General features: G+C 38.5%; 1 protein-coding gene and 1 long non-coding RNA gene across 8 annotated transcripts; both read right to left on the bottom strand.

Annotated features, from left to right (window-relative positions):
• SRSF10 (serine and arginine rich splicing factor 10) lies at nt 1-11723 on the bottom strand. Of its 7 annotated transcripts, XM_045546016.1 has the most exons (7): nt 11495-11698; nt 10006-10110; nt 6234-6337; nt 5159-5321; nt 4883-4936; nt 4641-4742; nt 1-1297 (listed from the first exon to the last, which is right to left on the bottom strand). In XM_045546016.1, exons 1-7 carry the CDS (start codon nt 11557-11559, stop codon nt 1237-1239), a joined length of 654 nt encoding a protein of 217 aa, XP_045401972.1. In that variant the 5' UTR covers nt 11560-11698; the 3' UTR covers nt 1-1236. The 7 variants fall into 7 exon arrangements, with proteins under 7 accessions (XP_045401972.1, XP_045401966.1, XP_045401968.1 ...); XM_045546010.1 differs by having other exon boundaries at nt 1-4742; nt 11495-11723; XM_045546012.1 differs by lacking the exon at nt 4641-4742 and having other exon boundaries at nt 11495-11697.
• A 2824-nt stretch (nt 11724-14547) lies between these two features.
• Nucleotides 14548-19519, bottom strand: LOC123634412. The gene is made up of 3 exons (XR_006733908.1): nt 19415-19519; nt 14744-14831; nt 14548-14582 (listed from the first exon to the last, which is right to left on the bottom strand). It is a non-coding gene; the product is annotated as an uncharacterized LOC123634412 (long non-coding RNA).
• Between the last annotated feature and the right edge of the window lie 404 nt (nt 19520-19923).

The following is a 19923-nucleotide window of genomic DNA, read 5'->3' as shown; positions in this document are numbered from 1 at the left end:
TTTTGTAATACTATAAAAGTTATTTATTCACTATACACAGAACATGTCCCCTATAAAATGTACATGTAAATCACTAAAAAGTGTAATTTGGAGAACATTTTCTCAATTACAGAACATACTAAGTCAGCTGCGACAACAGCTCTCTGTCTGCCTCAAAATAATCTAATTATAGCACCCAGAGTCTCCTTGATATCTAATGCAAAGTTAAATACTTATTTTGGGGACTATTTCCTAATACGTGTTTGATGAGGCAGAGCTAACAATTTAATATAACTCTAGTATATTACAGTCACTGCACAATAAACCAGTTTATTACAGATTAAAACATCTTTTCATTATCTGTATTAATGGATGCAAACAGAAAATACTGGATACTTTTAAATGGCAGATAACCACAAAATTATTTTTGATAGTATATTGGGTTTCATAATTACAAGATATGAATGGTGTAAAATATTCTTATGAATAATACACCTCAAACAAAACAATCAGGCCATACTGTAATGATTCACTAGATTGTGCTCAGTAGACATTTATTGAATAAGGGAATTATCTACTTTTCTCCCCAATTATCCAGTACAATGTTTTGCCCACAGTAAGGGCTCAATAAATATTTGCTAAACATACTGACTAGGAAAGAATTAAGAGATGGGCCCTCTTAGCTGGATGTCAAGTATAATTGGAATTTACCTGGGAAAGAATAATTAAGGAAGATGTAAACTACATGTGGCGTACAAGTAAACTCAGATGCCAACAAAGCAAACGATTAAGCAAAAACACTGGCACCAAAATAAAGGCAAGATTTTGCCAATAATGGTGAAAATGGAACTGACTTAAGAGATAACCAAGGAAGTTTATATTGGACATACCTTTCCCCACCCAATTCAGTTTGAGACAGACCAATAGAGGCACTGTAAGAGACTATGGCTGTCTTCCTTGATATCCAGACATCCTAGTTTCCAATAATTTATTTTGGACCTGTTACCCATGAATCAATATAAACCTATTCATATTTAGGGATTAGTTTCCACAAGTACAAAGTTGAGTTTCTTTTTATTTGTCCTAAGATGCTTACTTTCAAACTTGAAGGGACTTCAATTATTCCATGTAGTTTTCGATAACATTCTTTTATCTTTTCAGACCAGAGTCAAAATATTCGTACAGTATTCATACTGCAGCACCTTCCACCCACCCTTTGGTCGCTTGAACTGCCCTTCTTTGGTTCTTTTTCCGCTTTCAGATCTTTCTTGAAGTGTAGTAAGCAGAACTGTACTGGGTATTCCAGCTGCAGTTTGGTCTTAAATAAAAGAAGGATGTTTGTCAGTTTGGTTTTCTTTATTCTTCTCTGTGGTATACAGGATTTTGTTAGTTGAACTGGATGTAGCAGCTTACTGGGCCAAATTTTCAAGAGAATAATACAATAGTTCCCAGGTCTTTTCCCTGGGTTGTAACTTAATAGCGCATACTCTATGTAGCACCTTTCCTCTCTCACTGAAGCATTATCTCTCATTTTTCTTCTTGCTTACTTGGCTTCAAAAAAAAAAAAAAAATGCAGAGACCTTAAGTAAAAAGGAGAGATGAAGTCTCAGCCCTCACTTAAGTGTTGACATGACCACTCTATTTAATATTGAGCCCAGTGCCAGACACACAACACAGTAGGTACTCAGTGTGGGACTCAACTATGTAACCCAAAATTAACTTAAAACACTATGTAAAGATCCTCACCAATTATCTGTAGGATCCTAACCATCATGGGTTCAACTATAAACCTTTTGAAGCTGTTAGGTATATCACTTTAGAAACAACATGTAAGGTTCTCAAGAAAATAGTCTGAGATTAAAAATAAGCTGACACAAGTAGAAAATAAAATGAAAACATCAGACCTTCTAGTTCTACACAGAGACTAAGAACAATTTCAATGGGCTATCTCCTCAACCTACTTCTCTCAAATTATAGTTTGCAAAAAAACCAAACCAAAACAAAACAAATCTAATGACCAGGCCTGGCTCCAATCCTGCCTCTGCCTTTAACAGTCTTGTCTTTGCGCCTCAGTTTCTTTATCTGTAACATGGGGGAAATAAAAATTATCTTTCTCATAGGGTTTTGAGAAGAGTAAATGAGTTACCACAAAGCCTTTTGAAGCGTCTGGCAAATCATAAATACTAAAATTGTCATAAAGTAGCTAGAATTCAAATCACAAAACACCCAACCTACTTCCCCAAAGTGGTTATCACATATTAACTGCTCACCAACATTCAATGAAAAAGAATTTAAAATCATGCCATAAACAGAAGGCCCGATGCATCTTGTTTAGGAAGTGGAAGAGCAGAATTATTGATCCACCCAATAATGAAAAGTATAAACATATTTAGCTGACCCAAATTTCACTTTAATATGTATCTTAATACTACCAAATAACCTCTTTCTTAATAGTTATTTAACCCAAGAGGCTTAATGAGCAATCATAAAACTACTTTGATATTACATAATGAATTCTTAAGTACTATGTAAAAGATGTAGCTATCTGGCAAGTTCTATCATTTCCTAAGTAAAAGTTAGTTGTGCCTAGTGCAACACTGATTAAAAATATTCCTAAATCTACAAAGGACTGTTTCCACTGTTATTTTAGGATCATATTCAATACTATAATAATTCCAGTTAATCATTATTTCCTTCATTTTGTTTTTATTATAGCATGTTTGCTTAATTTACAGCAAGCAGAAAATAAGCTGGGTCTTGTTTTGATCCAAACATTGATGTTTTAAAGGTTGTACACAATATTTGTTAAAAAGAACATATAAAAATACCTTTTTAGAAGCTTCTATAAGAAAAGAAAATACAAAGTTTAACCCCACAACTTTCCTCTTTGCTAGAACTGCAAACTACTGCTACAGTTTTAAATAGACTTTTTGTTGTTTAAACTATACATCCAGGAAAATCTAAAAAAATTAAAGAAACGTGCATATAAATGATTGCATAGCAGAACATGAACATTAACTGCAAACAGTAAAGAAATGAAAGCTAGAAATACTATCAAATATACAAAGGTTCTAGAATCAATCCTTTAAACACATTCCACAAACAGTATTTAAAAACCATCTTTTTGTTCTTTACAGGCAAAGCCTAGATTACTAAAACGAAAATTGAAAAAAGTAATCCTCTAAAAGGATTCGTTTCCCCGTAATATTTCTTACTTCTATTTGCAAGCAAGCAATCTGAGATTTTTAAAGATGCTAGCCTTTAATTCTGAAATGAGACTGGACATTTTTTGCCCCCAAAACGATCTTTCAGAGAAATACTAGAAATTATAAATGGATAAGGGCACTACTTTTTCATTTTTAGTTGGGTACTACATATTGATAATCAAAAACTCAGAGATGTGACTCTTGCTTAAAACTGACTAATCCTTTTTGCAAAACTACTTTAAATTTCATGGCACCACAGAATCACCTAGAGTTAGAGTGCTGTCTTTCAACTTGCCTCATATTAAATAAACTGGGAGCAAGCCTCCCGCACGAAGAGGCAGGCAAATTTTGATACAAATGCACACACCAAGTGCTTTAAGCATCAAAATTCAGTTCCTTTACACTATGCACACACATACACACACACAAAACCTACTATGAAACAATTTACTTGCTTCTAACAGCAGTAAAAAAACTAAGCAATATTATGGTCAACAATATTCCTTAAATTTTAGCATAACTACATAAGAACATCCTTTTCCTCTTAAAATTATTTCTGCCATCATTGACCTGCTCGAATTTTAAGGTGAGTTTTTCTGATGTTTTCTGTGTTCCAAATCTTCATAGAAACCAGAAAAAAAGCAGTGAAGGCTCCATGTTTCAGTCAAAAACTCCACACCTCCCTGAAAATACTATGTAACCCAGCTGGCATCATTCCCCAAGACAGTGGGGTTAACAAAAGAACTATTCCACACTGCATCATAAATAAACTATTATCAGGGGCCTAGACATCTTGCCAAGACATAAAGGTCCACCCTGAACCTAAATGTGTCTGAGCAGTCAGTGTTGTACTGTGGCTACAACTTCACTTTTGTATTATTCTATCTTATTATCAAGCTACATTCTAGGTTAACAGTTCTACCAAATACGAATATGAAAGTTTATTTTTAATAAGACAATGTTGCAAATTATGGTCAACCAACATCTTTTCACCAAATACTTCAAGCATAAAAAATGAGAATCTTTACAAAAATATACAGAGACACCACAAATTGGTAGCTGCCCGTAACATTAAACAAACTGGACTCTTAAGAGTGGCTTCTCAACAGCATATTTTAATTATAACCATTGCCTGGTACAGGGAAAACTAACAAATGTTTTTTAAGCATCATTGCAACATTGTATTCCTGATAATTTAAGTAAACCAAACTATGAGTAAATGAATGATACATGCCTAAAAATTATCATGGTTTATACTATCAGTGGCCACTGGACTTAGGACTAGTCCAAGACCTCGATCTAGATTTTGACCTAGACCTAGACTGTGATCTTGACTGAGATTTGGATCTAGGTGGTTCTTTTTTCCTTGATTCCTTTTCATATCTTGAGCCAGACTTATAATGTGTTTTGGAATCTGTTTTAGAGGTGCCTCTAGTTTTGGTGTGAGATGCAGACCTAGAACGTGATTTAGCCTTCATTTCTTTCTTGGGCTGGGACTTGGACCGTGATCTTGAATTGGATTTAGATCTTGAAAAAGATCGATTTCGGTGTTTGAATCTTTCAAAACAGAGGAGAGATATAATTAGAGTAAAAATTAGATTCTATATTAATCAAATTTGTTATTAATATTTTTAGAGCAAAAGTTCACTCTGAAATTGAAAAATATATGAGTTTTTTTTCAAAGCAAAGTTATTTACCTATCATTGTCGGAATGGCTTCTGCTACGCCGTGGTCTTCCAGTCGGTCTACTGCTAAAAAGCATATCAGAAAAAGCAAACAGTGACAAATGTCTATTTATAAAGAGCCAAAATTTCAAATTACACGTGAACCATAAAACTTTTAAAATGAAACACTAAAATATTTTTAGTCTCAATGAAGCATCCAATGTATATAATTAAAAGTATACATAAAAAGGTAAAAAAAAATTAACACATCTTTTTAAAACAAATCACTGTGTTACACATCACACTTACTTTCTAGGACTATAAGATCTCCTATAGTTGTAATCAAAAGACCGACTTCTTGATCTCCTTCTTTCATAACTTCGGCTTCTAGAACGTCTGTATCGATCATAATCATCATAACGGGAAGAACTGTACACATTCCTTCCTTCCTTGGCTTTCATCTGATTTGGTGCTAGGAAATACATAGAACAGAAATATTTAGAAATATTAAAAACTTAGTATTGAAGCCCTCAAGAAATAAAAAATTCCTGTATCTTTCCTCTTAAACCAACATGTGTGCTTTGGAATCTGTTTTAGAGATGTCTCTAGTTTTGGTGTGAGACACAGACCCAGAACATGATTTAGTCTTCGTTTCTTTCTTGGGCTAGGTTGAGTTAATTTGTGAACATTAATCTTGGAAAAGGTATGTATTTATTTTTAAGGAAGGCTATCAGAAGACTGCTTCAGCCCAGGAGTTTGAGGCTGCAGTGAGCTATGACTGATCCACTGCACACTAGCCTGGCAACAGAGAGAACTCACTTCCACTCCCCCCACCCTCGGTCCCCCCCAAGACAAGCCAACTCTTTGACTTTAGGAATCCACACCATAAAAGGATTTTTAAAACTCCAAATTAAAATACGAATGGCTTTTGAATGATACACTGGTTTGTAATTATCCTGCCATGGCTTCCATTCATTAGGAACACAATTAACAACAACAAAATACTTATTGGTTTAATCTCTCTTAGTATCTATAGCCCAAGACAACATAATGGCTGAGCCAAAATTCAAACAAAGGTTTACCTGAATTCTATTTTATTCATATTCCTGCTTTATCAGTATGCAGCTAGCATCTGGTTTATGCCTGCATGATCAACTTTCTGAAAAGTTCAAACATCTTTCAGTCATTCTGATCTCCACATCCTAGCTATAACTACACTTAAACTTTGTAATCCATCTGAAAAGTATGAAATATTCAAGATACTCTATCTTCTTAAAAACAGTCTTTTGGGTTTTGAACAGATATACAAATTGCTTAAATACTTAAAATCCCAAGAACACTGGCTAAAAAGAATACATTATATGTTAGGCGTAAGGGTACTTACTCTTCCGATCCCCCTGTGCAAACTGTATTTCAATTTGACGTCCACAAATCCATTTTCTGTCCAAATTATGCAAAGCATCTTCAGCATCACGAACATCCTCAAATGTGCTAAATGTTAAGGGGCTTGGTAAGTTTTACAAACTTTGATAATGAAAGTTCAGTTGGTAAGTCTGGAACAATTAATAATCTCCCAATATTGTTTTAGAAAATCAATCAGATCCCACTCACTAGTTGGTTGATTCAGCCATTAACACTTCACAGTATAAAGCACTTGTGATTTCCTAAAGCAAGGTTTTGAAAACAGATGAGAATACGTATTGTAAAGTTATTATTGAAGTAGCATGTTATAGCTGAATCACCAAGTTTTCCTAGTAAAAAGTTTTCCTGAGTTTTAAGAACTTTACAAAACAAGACAAAAAAAAAGAAAAAAACAAATGTCAGTTCTGTGTTGTATGCTAAAATACAAATTTCTTAAAATAAAATCAAAATACTGTTTTTCATGTTTCAAATGAAAAAAAGAAAATGCCAATAGTTCTTGTGTAAGCAAGCAGAATGTGCCTTACCTTACAAGAGATGAAGCATTAACTTCATATTTTGCAGTTTTTTTTCCAGATATATCTAATACTATTAATTCATGTAGTTGTCTTCCTTGCACTGCACAGGGAAGACTGGCACGCTGGCCACTTGTGGGTATCAAGACAGAGTCAGGCAATACTGAAGACAATCACCATACCACAAGCATATTACATCCATGCACAGACTGTAAAAGCATGCTATCGAGAAATAACAAACCACTGTTAAGGACTCCTAGACTGGAAAGCCCTAACCATGATACTAAATATACAGCTTTCAGCAAAGAAATGGGTTTACGACTAGTTTCCAACTTGAGAACTTGGATACTATTTACTAGCTATAAGCAGGAACTGCTGGTACTCATTTTTGATCTGAGAAGCTAAGCTGCCTTGTCCTCCTCCCTCATGTCAGCAATAACCTTGAGAACTGCTAGCTTTAAATAGTTACTTCGTCCAAACCTAGCTCCTTTCCTAAAACCACCATTCTAACAGAAGCCAAGTATACCTTCAAGGCAGCATTTGATACAAAAGATTTGGAAGGGGATCTAGGTTAGGTTCAGGCACATATTTTCATTCTATCCTTAAAAAAAAAAATCACTATTCTAGATTGCACATTTCTACTGCTTAAATGTGAAACAGAACACAAGAGTGTAGATTTGGACAGCCGATTAAAAAACATCTCAGAAGTGACACACTCCTTTCAAGATTGATACTAGTGTTCTTTTATTCCAGAGACGAAATGGTCTGCCTCACTGGATTTCCCACTTTTTGTTCTGAAAGGAATTAAAAAACTGCAGCAGGTTTCTAGCTCTCTCTTCCTGAGGTCATTATGTGTAGGTTAAATGGAAGGAGAGGTTTTCCCAAGTCAAGAATAATTGGGCTTTCAACATGAAAAGGCAAAGGCTGATGGGGAGTTTAGAGCCTTGAATATTGTAACTGAACATCCCTCAAGGTATCCAGGTTGGCTCTAAACTAAAAAGGAGTAAGCTCACTTAATGGGTATACTACTTTATTTGTTACCCTAAGACAAAGAACATAACAATTTTAAAAAGGATTTACATAGAGAGCTATACAAATTATTAGTGAGAGCAGAGCACACTCTCTGGGGCTACCCTCAAAAATGGAATCCTGGGTTGGATGGCCAGATTCTACTTTACCTGGTAAGCCAGAGATAGGAATGGAAGGCTAATTGCGAATGGAGTCAGGCAGAAGAGAGAGCAGCAGTAATGGCAGCCAAGTATCACTCTGATGCCAGTCATGGAGAAATGTGTATTTCATGGTCTTTCCAAAAATAAAACTGATAAGCCTGTTACTTATTTCCTTTTAATTATTTTAAAGACCATAAAGATGTACTAAATATGTACATATAAAAATTATCTCTCTCCTGTAGCTTCCTTTGTATGACCACCCTTTTCTGGCTAAAGTATTACATACTGAGTCTAATTACTGCTGACTTTGGTTCCCAGGCCATCCCAAACCAGGTAAAATCAGGTCAACATTATAAGCCAGCATGCACATCCATTTTTATTTACCAGACCGGATATAATTATTATCCTCTCTGTAACAGAGCTTTGCAACCAATCCCAACTGTCTTTGATCACTGGCCAGGAGGGGTAGCTTCGGCCTTTCCCGGTAAGTCTCACTAGGACTCCGCTAACTTAAGTTTCGAGAGATCCACTGAATTTAAGCAGTGAGAATTTCTCCTAGCTTGAGGTCCACAGCCCAAACTTTTGTTGTTGCAGGAAGATGATCTCACTGAACGGAGGAAGTAAGGTCACCTGAAACTCTAGGTCAGGGACCAATTTCCCATAGATCCTGATTAGGTACCCAGGGAGAAGGCTTGTGCAACCCATTCAGGGCCAACTGATCATGTGTGCTAAAGCAGCACAGGGCCAGTAGGCTTCACAGAGAGCTAAGTTCCAGAAGTTAAGGGTTTGTGTGCCTCCCCAGGAGCCACTATGAAATCTATAAACAAACAGTATTTCTAGTAGATTTGACCCTACAAGACCACCAGAGCTGTTTCTACATAGTCCCCAGTGCATGCACCTGTCTCTCCTTTAAGCAGGACTTTGTGGCTTGACCCCAGAACCTCATGCTACCCCAAAGAGCACTGCCTGCTACTCTGTGATATCTGACCACCTGGTTCAAAACCAAAATATGCTGAACTGAATCTTAACAATATTACATCCTGTTACACTTTAACTTGATAAGCTAAGAGAGAGTGCATTTATACAAGACCACAATCACAACATCAAAGGCCCACACAAATCAAGTTATAGGTTTTGTCACTAGACCAAACCAGAATTGTGAAAATTAACTGCTTACAAAACATTAAAAAAAAAAAAAAAACAAAAGAAAAAAAAACCAAAAGGAAAATAGTTATTCTGTAGGATACATCAGGTATGACTCCTTTAATCTTGGCCATCATTCAACTTCATCTTGACCTTTAACTCTTTAAGTGCTTGTCAGAAGGACTTGTCATGAGATGCTTGGCCAAATATGACAGATGGCTTTATCTTTAACTTTGAAAAACAACCTTTTCCCCCTTTTGTAGATAAAGCGAGGCTTTGTCTCCCATTAGGCTTGTCCTTCTTCCAGCTTTTCTTTATTTTTTCTTTTCCCAAACTCTCCCTTCTCTTCAAGCCTGATCCTTAAGAGGTCTTTGGCTTGTCTACTTGCCTTAAGTGTTGAACTCTACTCTAAAGGTTCTTTCATGCTTTCTCTTTGGGGTCGCCATAACTGTACAGCTTTACATTCTCTGAGGTAACAACAGAGGACAGCAAATTAGGGGACAATATTAAAGAAGTTTACCTCATTGTTATACAATTTGTTTTTGATCAAGTGATTCAAATTAACAAACAAGAATACCAAACTTTAATTGCTAAGCACAAGAACATATTAACTTTTAATTGACTTACATTAAAGGTGGTAGCAACCAGAGTGTATTCAAATTTAAATCACATATAATCATTGATTTGAATTTTAGCAGCATGAATGGGAATTTAAATATTACTATTTTTGGATTAACTTTAAGAAATAGTAAGAGCAACGTGTGAGTCAGAATCAATTTTCAAAAATTTGAAGATATAAGACATTCATTAGAGGACAAAAATAAACTACTTTTTAGATGTTACCACTTACATAAACTTGAATTTCAAACTTCAACACCCCTCACTAATCAGCCATCTGAAGAAAGGATATTGAACATAAGCAAATCCTCTTGGACGGCGAGTGTAGAAATCAAGCGGAACATACACATCAACTATAGGACCATAACGACCAAATTCACGCCGTAAATCTTCAGACCTAAAACATCATAAAAAGACCTCAAATTTTTATGTTCATGCCCTTAAAAGAGCTTCTTTTTAAGCAATAGTTATCTTTCTGTAATATCTCAATCAATGAAAGGGACTGTGCTTATTAATAATCCGAGACCCATAGGTCTCAGCTGTATCCCTGGGTGACCTGAAACAAAAAAGCTTTCTAAATTTCAACATTAAAAGCCAACTAAGAACATATAAAGATGTACAGGCAATGCATCTTTTTGATAAAGAAAAGCTACAATGCAAGAATTTTAAAAATAAAAATGCAATTAATAATTAGATGTATTATTATTTTATATCAACAGAAAACAGACATATGGTATAAGGAAACGATCACCATTTATTGTTTTTATTCGGCCTGCACTTTTCATAAAAGGTATACCAGCATTAGATTGTATCTAAGCATTGCTAATGTTTTTCTTTAACAGTATCAAATCAACTCCTGTACTCTGAAAAATCCCAAGCACTTATTTTTACTACAAAATTTTAGTGACAGGATCAGACAATAGTAGGTAGATATGGTCTGAAAAATAAGTCACAAACATATCTAACTCTTTAAAGTTAAGACAAAAGAAAGTAAATCACAAAGCTAGCAAAAACCAACACCTTATTTTTTGTTTGTACATTATTTGTGACATATGAAGGCAACTCGAAACAATTAAGGGAACTGGTGAGAACACAGCCTATTTAAGGTAGGTATGGATTAATCTAATTTACCTGCCAATGTTCTAAAGATAAAAGCTTCCTAAGCCTCTCAAAGGGTGACCAGAATTTCCACGAAACGGGAAAAACTACTCGCAATATTTAACTAAAAAAATTTAACTCCACTAATTTCAACTTTCCTTTTTCTCAAACGTCTCCAACAGATTGAAAACCACAAACATAACCACGACCAAAAATAAGAAAGAAAAAAGGTAGCAAATGCTTCTTCACATGTCTCTCCCTCGATCCCGTTATTTCACCGCAATCTTTAACAGGAAAAAAATATATCTGCGGGCCAAGGGGGCGTGCACCCCGAAGAACGTGAACTTCCAATCGATGGGGAGCGGATGCTGGGTCGCGGGAAGACAGCGGCGGGGGCGGGCGGCGCCCAGAGGAAGCGGGAAGAGGGCGCCCCGAAGTGCGGAGGGGGAGGGGCAACGAAACCCCCGCCACGCGGCCCGCGCTCCCCAGCCAGGGCAGGGGCGCCTCCCTCGCTCCCGGGCGGCGGCGGAGGCCGGCGGCGCGGCCTAGTTCGGGCGCGGGACCCGCCATCTTCATCCCTTCCCTTCCCCCGGCTCAGCGCCGCCGCCTCCGCCGCCGCCAGTGTCCTCTCCGTGCGCCTGCGGCCTCCTGGCGCAGGCCCGCGGTACCTGCCCCGTACCTACCTGGTGTCGTCCGCCACGTTCCTGACAAACAGAGACGTGTTGGGGGGGCGCAGGTAGCGGGACATGACGGTGGCGTGAGTCTCGACCGAGGGCACTAACGGGCTTAGCAAACCGTCCGCAGTTAGAGCTGCGGAGCCGCAGACACACACAACCGCACAGCTCCGCTACGGCTACCGCCTCTTCTCGCGAGACTTTACTCCCGCCTCCACCGCCCCCCCCACCTACCAAACAACGCCGGGACAGGCAACGGTTGTTTTCCCGCGAGATCACCAGGCGTGCGCCGGCGCATGCGGAGGGCTGGCGCACGCGCTGCAGCCTCGGTCTCTTTCATTGGCTTCGTGCGCTGTTTCTTCCCCTCCCCCTACACCCTGCCCTTCTTTCTTTAGTCCGTCATTTTCCCGCCCTTTTCTTCCTTGCACACATCCCCCACCTCCCTAGCTCACGCCCCAAAGTGAGGAAGCTGATGTTTTAGCTCCTACGCCAAACTTTAGAGTTATTACTAAATGGACAGACTTTTAACATAATTCGTGCCGCCTTAAAAGTTCCTGTCTTTGTTAAAGTTATGCCCTGGTTTTTATTAGATCCCTGATCAGCGAGAGAAAAATTTACAGCTTCTTGTATGGAGTGTGAAGGAGGTGTGTGCCCTTGCAGAGACTCCCTGCGCACCTTGGCCCCTCGTCCCACCCTGGTCATCTCCATTTACCCACACACTGGGTTCCCAACATTGTGGTTGGGACCAAACCTTACATTGTAATCTCCATTGTTATTTATTGTGTATTCTTTGTTGCTAACGGTATGCATCGGTTCTGTTTTGCTGTGGTTCTCAAACTTGGTCTCAAAATCCCTTTATATTCGTACAGATTATGAAAGACCCCAAAGAGCTTTTTTTTTTTTTAAATGTGGGTTATACCTATTTAAATTTACTAAATTAGACCTTAAAATGGAGAACATTTTAAGACACCATAACACATAAGCACAGATTCCACTACTATTCATTATACACTGTTGCATGTAACCTTTGGAAAACTCCACATTTGTGAGAGAATGAGCCTGAAAAAGGGAAATACTGTTTAGTTTTTATATTGGAGACTCCCTTGAGAACCATTCCCTGGTCAATCAGTCTCAACTTCTGGAGATGAAGGACCTCCTGTTATAATAGAATGCCTCTGGCATGTCACAGAGTGCCAAGCAGATAGCTGGGACTCATCTATTGTTTAATTAAATGAGCTTTTATTTTATAAAAGGCCATAAAAGCCTTATTTGTGCATCATTCAGCATCCAAGGCAATTAAATGATTTAATACAGGTGGTGATACTCTGTAGCACTTTGTAGCAGAGCTATTATTTCTACACTTACGTGTAGAAAGCTTCCCAAGAAGCTTTGGATACTTAGTTTCTTAAAACCTTTATTGATTACCTATTATGTGTCAGATATTATACTAGATGTTTGAAATTCAGTAATGAAAAACAGGGAGTTTATTTTTCCAGAGGGGGCAGTGCAGAAAATAACAAGTAAACAACTAAAGAAATTGCAGATTTGTGATGTGAAAGAAACAGTAACATGATAGGGTGTTTGTTTTCAATGTTTAAAACAGAAGGCCTTGCTGAGCAAGTGTTTCCCTTCTTTCAGTGAAGTACTTTTTAGTAGCAAGAAAACAGACTCCTGCACATTACCTTAAGTAACAGGAAATTCACACAGTCTAGTGGTACTCCTGCCACTCATGTTTAATAGGGTAAAGTTTTAGAACAGAGTCTGATGCATAAGTGCTCTATAAATGTTCATAGGACTGGCTCCATAATTTGTGGGGCCCAGTGCAAAATGAAAATGCAAAGCTCCTTGTTCAGAATTTATTACGAATTTCAGGATGACAACAGTAGAGGCCTAAGCCCAGTGCGTGGTTGGTCCTTCTGAGGATGGGGCGGGTTCCACTGCACAGGCCATCTGCCCATGAGGCTGGCCTCCAATGCTAGCAATTATTATTACTCATAATGCCTTGAGAAATAATAGGAGCAAGTAAATATTTACTCACAGGAATTGCTTTCTTCCTTGAACACTAAGTGTCCCTTTGACTTTTTTTGTGCTTTAGGAGCCCAGAGGCTTGAAAAAGATGATGCTGGGAAAAGTGGAGAGAAAGTGAGTTCCTTTCTGCTAGTCAGAGCTTGAGCTGGGCAATTTACCAAATTATAAATCCGCTGGGGGTTTGAGGGAAAAAGGACATGGGAAGATACACTAAGGATCTGGAAGTATAACATTCCTTCACGAAAGTGCTGCCCAGTGTGGTAACAGCCCTATATTTAATTCTGAGTATAATACCAGGGCTGGCATTATTATTTTTTTTTTTTTTAAGACTCCCATTTTCTTCTTCTTCTTCTTCTTCTTCTTCTTCTTCTTCTTCTTCTTCTTCTTCTTCTTCTTCTTCTTCTTCTTCTTCTTCTTCTCCTTCTCCTTCTCCTTCTCCTTCTCCTTCTCCTTCTCCTTCTCCTTCTCCTTCTCCTTCTTCTTTCTTCTCTTCTTTTCTTCTTCTTCTTCCTTCCTTCTTCTTCTTCTTCTTCCTCCTTCTTCTTCCTTCTTCTTCTCCTTCCTTCCTCTTCTTCTCCTTCCTCCTCCTCCTCCTCCTCCTCCTCCTCCTTCTTCTTCTTCTTCTTCTTCGTCTTCTTTCTTCTCTTCTTTTCTTCTTCTTCTTCCTTCCTTCCTTCTTCTTCTTCTTCCTCTTTCTTCTTCCTTCTTCTTCTTCTCCTTCCTTCCTCTTCTTCTTTCTCCTCCTCCTTCTTCTTCATCTTCTTCGTCTTCGTCTTCTTCTTCTCTTTCTCCTTCTTCTTCCTTCTTCTTCTTCTTCTTCCTTCTTCTTCTTCTTCCTTCTTCTTCTTCTTCTTCTTCTTCTTCTTCCTCCTCCTCCTCCTCCTCCTCCTCCTCCTTCTTCTTCCTCCTTCTTCTTCCTTCTTCTTCTTCTTCCTCCTCCTTCTTCTTCTTCCTCCTTCTTCTTCTTCTTCCTCCTCCTTCTTCTTCTTCCTCCTTCTTCCTTCTCCTCCTCCTCCTCCTTCTTCCTCCTCCTCCTCCTTCTTCTTCTCTTTTCTTCTTCTTCACCTAACTGAAGATGTATGAAGACCCAAATGTTAATTTCTGAAAATGGTCTGTTGGTACTGCACTTCTTCTTAAAGAAATTATGTTTTATTGGAGTTTATGTCATAAAACCACTTTCCTAGGGAACTGTTCTCAGTACTGTCCAAGTAAGACCCAAATGTAACATACATAACTGAACTTCCTTGATCCTGAAAGAGTTCTTCCTTGATTTGTGGGCAGTGGCACAGACACCACACTCAGTAAGCCATGCTGTTTGCTGGAAGGAAATGCACAGAGACAAATTCTGTGTTAAGTCGGTTGAATTACGAGCCTGACTCAACACGCAGAACCAAAGCTTTGAGTCAATACAACGTTAGTCTTATTGTTACGATTGTTTAATTCAGACAATTGCCATGGACAGTGCCCGGCACTGTGTCTCTGTCTCCATGGGCAATCCATTAGAAGCATGTTTATTTAATTTGTTTAATAAGACATGCCTGGTGTTTCCTATAAGTCTTCTCACTCTAGAGAGAAGGCAACAAGCTAAGTTCCTCAGACTGAGGAGGACTCAATGTTCTCGTGTAGACATTTCTTAGTTGTAAGTTGAAAACTTTTGGGCACATGCATGTATACACATTTATCAATTTACCTATATACAGGCTGTGAACTAAAATAAAATCTTAAAGCCCCCCGCCCCAGCTGACTGAATGGAGGTCCTCTTGGCCCAGGAGACCCCAGAAATAACCTGAAGTTGAGCTGCCGGCCACAAGAAGGGAGGACAGACAAGCTTCATCATGCCCCCTTCCTTTCTTGTAGGTATCCTTTATAACTCATTAGCAGGCCTAACGCTATGCAACTGCTGTCCCCAACCCCTGGGCCAGCCGCAGATCACTACCACTCTGTGGCCTGTTAGGAACCAGACCACACAGCAGGAGGTAAGTGGTGGGTGAGTGACTGAAACTTCATCTGTATTTACAGCTGCTCCCCATTGCTCACCACCTCCCCCTGCTTGCGCCACACTCCCCCTGGTCCGTGGAAAAATTGCCTTCCATGAAACCAGTCCCTGGTGCCAAAAAGGTTGGGGACTGCTGCTCTACAACACAAAACAAACCTGCAGGTCCTCAATTTACTTAACAGATCACTTGAATTTGGGTATATGTCCAGTGACTTGTCTCTGATTAACAGACTTCCTTATCATAACTTAAATGCTTCCAAGGTTTTAGACAAAGCTTCATTTCTTTAACCAATTACAAATCACAGATTCTTTAAACCCATCTATAACCTGTAAGCCCCCACTTTGTGATGTCCCGCCTTTTTGGGCCAAACCAATATACACCTTCCATGTAGTGATTTATAATTTACATGTAATTTCTGTCTCTCTAAAATGTGTAAAACCAAACTGTAACCCAACCACAGTGAGTCCACTTATTCAAGACTTCTTCGGCATGACTCTGGGCCATGGTCCTTAAACTTGGCTCAGAATAAACCTCTTTAAATTATTTTACAGAGTTTGACTTCTTTTCTGTTGACAAGGCTATCCTTCTAACCCTGGCTCCCGCTATGTATGCTCTTTGGGAGAATTCATGGCTTAGGCACACATTTGTTCACATATTCCTTAGATAATCTATTCTAGAACAGTTGTAAATGTTATACGCTTATCATTTAAAACCTTGGAAATGAAAAATTTAAAGCAAAAAATCACCTGTGATCCTACCACTCAGAACTAATTACTATTAAAACTTTGATGTGTTTCTACACATTTATGTAATTGTTAAAATTGAAATCATACATACATACAGTTTTGTAATGTGTTTTTTTCCCACCAAACATTTTTTTAAGAATATCTTTCCTCACCATTAAATAATTGTAATAAATATATTTTTGGTGGTTGCTGTATCAGTTATAAATTGGGTACAATTACCAAAAACAAAGACCTGAAGTAATAATAATAACCTTGATTATGTAGCTAACACTTATTGAACACTATATGCCAGGCACTTTTCTCACAAAAGAACGAGGGAAACAACTGAAGAAGTAGCATGTTATAGTTTTAGAAGTCATCCTGTTCATGATTTTCAATTATTTTTTTTTTAAAGCCACATATATTAACCTATTGAATCCTCACACCAAACCTACTATTATTTTTTCTGTTTTATAGATGAGGAAACAGAGGTTTATAGAGTAGTATAGGCAAAATGAAGAGTTTCATTTATGTATTTATTTTTTGTCTAATAAGAAGTGGGAAACAGAATTCAGGATGGGTATGGCAACTCCAGAATGTCATCAGTATCCTTGCTTTATCTAGGTCTCTCTCTTTTTCTTTCTTCACTATCTGCAGTAGTGGCTTATGGTCACAAGATAGCTCCCGGAGCTGCAAGCATCACATCTATATCCCAGGAAAAAAGAAAGGGTAGGACAAAGTGCAAAAGGCACGTGCTAGCTGAGTCATCACCTGCCCCTTATACCTAAGGAAATTTTGTTAAGCCAAATCCAACAATTTCTGCTCATACTGCATTGGCCAGAACTGAGGCTCAGGGCATTCCTATTCTCAGGGGAGGCTAATCACTGTTACCTGCAACAAAGTCAGAGTTCTGTTTGTAAGAAGAGAGAAAGGAAGAATTTTGTGGATATATTAAAAGGGAACAATTCATTACATGCTTGTAGCATAAAATTGACTTATGTAGAAACGGTGATGATGATGATAAAAGGTAATATTAGACAAAAACTAACTACAAGCCAGATACTGTGCTAACCATTTCATCTGCATGATCTTATTTAATCTTCATTGCTATGAGGTAGGTACTATAACTCTCTCCATTATACAGATGAAGAAACTGAGACTTCAGGACATCATAAAGCTTTCTGGCAATATATCAGGTTTAGGGGATAAAAGATAAATAAGACAGTTCTGGTATTTTTAAGACATTCTTAAATAGAAAACTAAGCAGTGTTTGTAAATTTGAATTTTAGGTTAGTTTTACATAGTTAATAATTCATTTGTCTAAATTTTAATCAGATTAGTTTTATAACAGCCAAAAGGCCCATCAGCTTGCCTAAAGGCATCTACTTGTTTTATGAATGTCACTAGGTCTATAGTCAGGGACTGTTTGAAACAAAACACACAAGTAAACACCAAAACCTAAGTGTCATTAATTTCCCACTTCACCTGCAACATGACCGGGAATCATTAGAAAGTCAAACTCAAGTGCTCTTCCCTCCTTATCTAGGTCAGACTCCGAAGTCCATCACCATTTCCTTGCGTATGTGTGCAACTCTCTGGCTTCCACTCCTCTGGGCTATACTATCCTGGCAAAGCCTCCATCCCTGGCACACCATCGTCTTCCCACCTGCACCCGTGCAACCATGCCTGAGCTGGGAAAAAGGCCACACCACGCAAACTGGCCTCTTTACCTTTGTGGCCACAAACAGCAACTGAGTATTCAGCACTACCTGGCAATTCTGGTGTTTTCTTAGTCAAGTCACTCCTCTGTTTTCCTGGGGTTTCCTTTTGGTTTCTTTCTGCCCTCAAACCTCCAGTACCCTCTGCTCCTCCTCACTCTCAGCTAATTTTATCAAGAAAATAGAAACAAAAGAAGAGACTTGCTCATCTTCCTATCAACAACTCCAGGGGAGCAGGGAACCCTGTTTCCTCTGCCTCTCCTTTTTTTTTTTTTTTGAGACAGAGTCTCGCTCTGTTGCCTGGGCTAGAGTGGCTACAGTGAGTGCCGTGGCGTCAGCCTAGCTCACAGCAACCTCAAACTCCTGGGCTTAAGCAATCCTTCTGCCTCAGCCTCCCGAGTAGCTGGGACTACAGGCATGTGCCATCATACCCAGCTAATTTTTTTTCTATGTATATTTTTAGCTGTCCATATAATTTCTTTCTATTTTTAGTAGAGACAGAGTCTCACTCTTGCTCAGGCTGGTCACGAACTCCTGAGCTCAAACGATCCACCCACCTCGGCCTCCCAGAGTGCTAGGGTTACAGGCGTGAGCCACCGCACCCGGCCTAAGCTTTTAGCTAAAAAGTTTAAAAAGTTAAAAAAACCAAAAAATGTTAAAAATAGAAAAAAACTTGTAGATAAGGTTATAAAGAAAGAAAATTATTTTTGTACAGCTGTGCAATGTGTTTGTGTTTTAAGCTAAGTGTTATTAAAAAAGAATCAGAAAGTTAAAAAAAATTTTAAAGTTTATAAAGTTACAGTAAGCTAAGATTAATTTATTACTGAAGAAAGAAAAAAAATTTTAAATAAATTTAGTGTAACCCAAGTGTACAGTGTTTATAAATCTCTAGCAGTGGGCCGGGTGTGGTGGCTCAGGCCTGTAATCCTAGCACTCTGGGAGGCCAAGGTGGGTGGATCGTTTGAGCTCAGGAGTTTGATACCAGCCTAAGCAAGAGCGAGAACCCTGTCTCTACTAAAAATAGAAAGAAATTATATGGACAGCTAAAAATATATATAGAAAAAATTAGCCAGGCATGGTGGCACATGCCTGTAGTCCCAGCTACTCGGGAGGCTGAGGCAGGAGGATTGCTTGAGCCCAGGAGTTTGAGGTTGAGGTGAGCTAGGCTGATGCCACGGCACTCTAGCCCAGGCAACAGAGTGAGACTCTGTCTCAAAAACAAAACAAAACAAAACAAAACAAAACAAAACAAAACAAAACAAAACAAAAAACTCTAGCAGTGTACAGGAATGTCCTAGGCCTTCACATTCATTCACCATTCACTCACTGACTCACCCAGAGCAACTTTCAGTCCTACATGCTCCATTCATGGAAAGTTCCCTATACAAGTATATCATTTTTTTATCTTTTATACTGTACTTTTAATGTACTTTTTCTATGTTTAGATACACAAACACTTACCATTGTGTTCCAGTTGCCTGCAGAGTTCCATACTGTATGGGTTTGGAGCCTGGCAGCAACAGGCTATGCTACGTAGCCTAGCTGTGCAGTAGGCTATACCATCTAGGTTTGTGTGAGAGCATATGTTTGCACAATGATGAAATCGCTTCATGATGCATTTCTCAGAATGTACCCCTATTCTTAAGCAATGTGTAACTGTGCTAAAATGTTGTAACTTTAGAGGTCATCCTGTTAATAGATTTCAGTCATTTTTTTTAAAACCACTGAACTTGTTCAAACAAATTCTTATCAAAAACCCAATATATAAAACCATGCCTGGAGGGCTCTGATGCCCTACTTGCTTGGGACCTTCGAAAATTCCAAAGACCACTGATTTGGTTTAACCTCCTCAGTTTATAGACAAGGAAACTGAGTCCCAGGAAGGGAAGGGATGCACACCCACCCACACAGCAAGTGTGTGGGAGAGTTTGTTCTAGCAGAACTGCCAGCCAATTGCTGGGCTTGCATAT

Source organism: Lemur catta, chromosome 3 (genome assembly GCF_020740605.2).
Source record: "Lemur catta isolate mLemCat1 chromosome 3, mLemCat1.pri, whole genome shotgun sequence".
Lineage (NCBI taxonomy): Eukaryota > Metazoa > Chordata > Mammalia > Primates > Lemuridae > Lemur > Lemur catta.
Note: the sequence above shows the minus strand (reverse complement) of the source record. Positions and strands in the feature narration are given on the sequence as shown.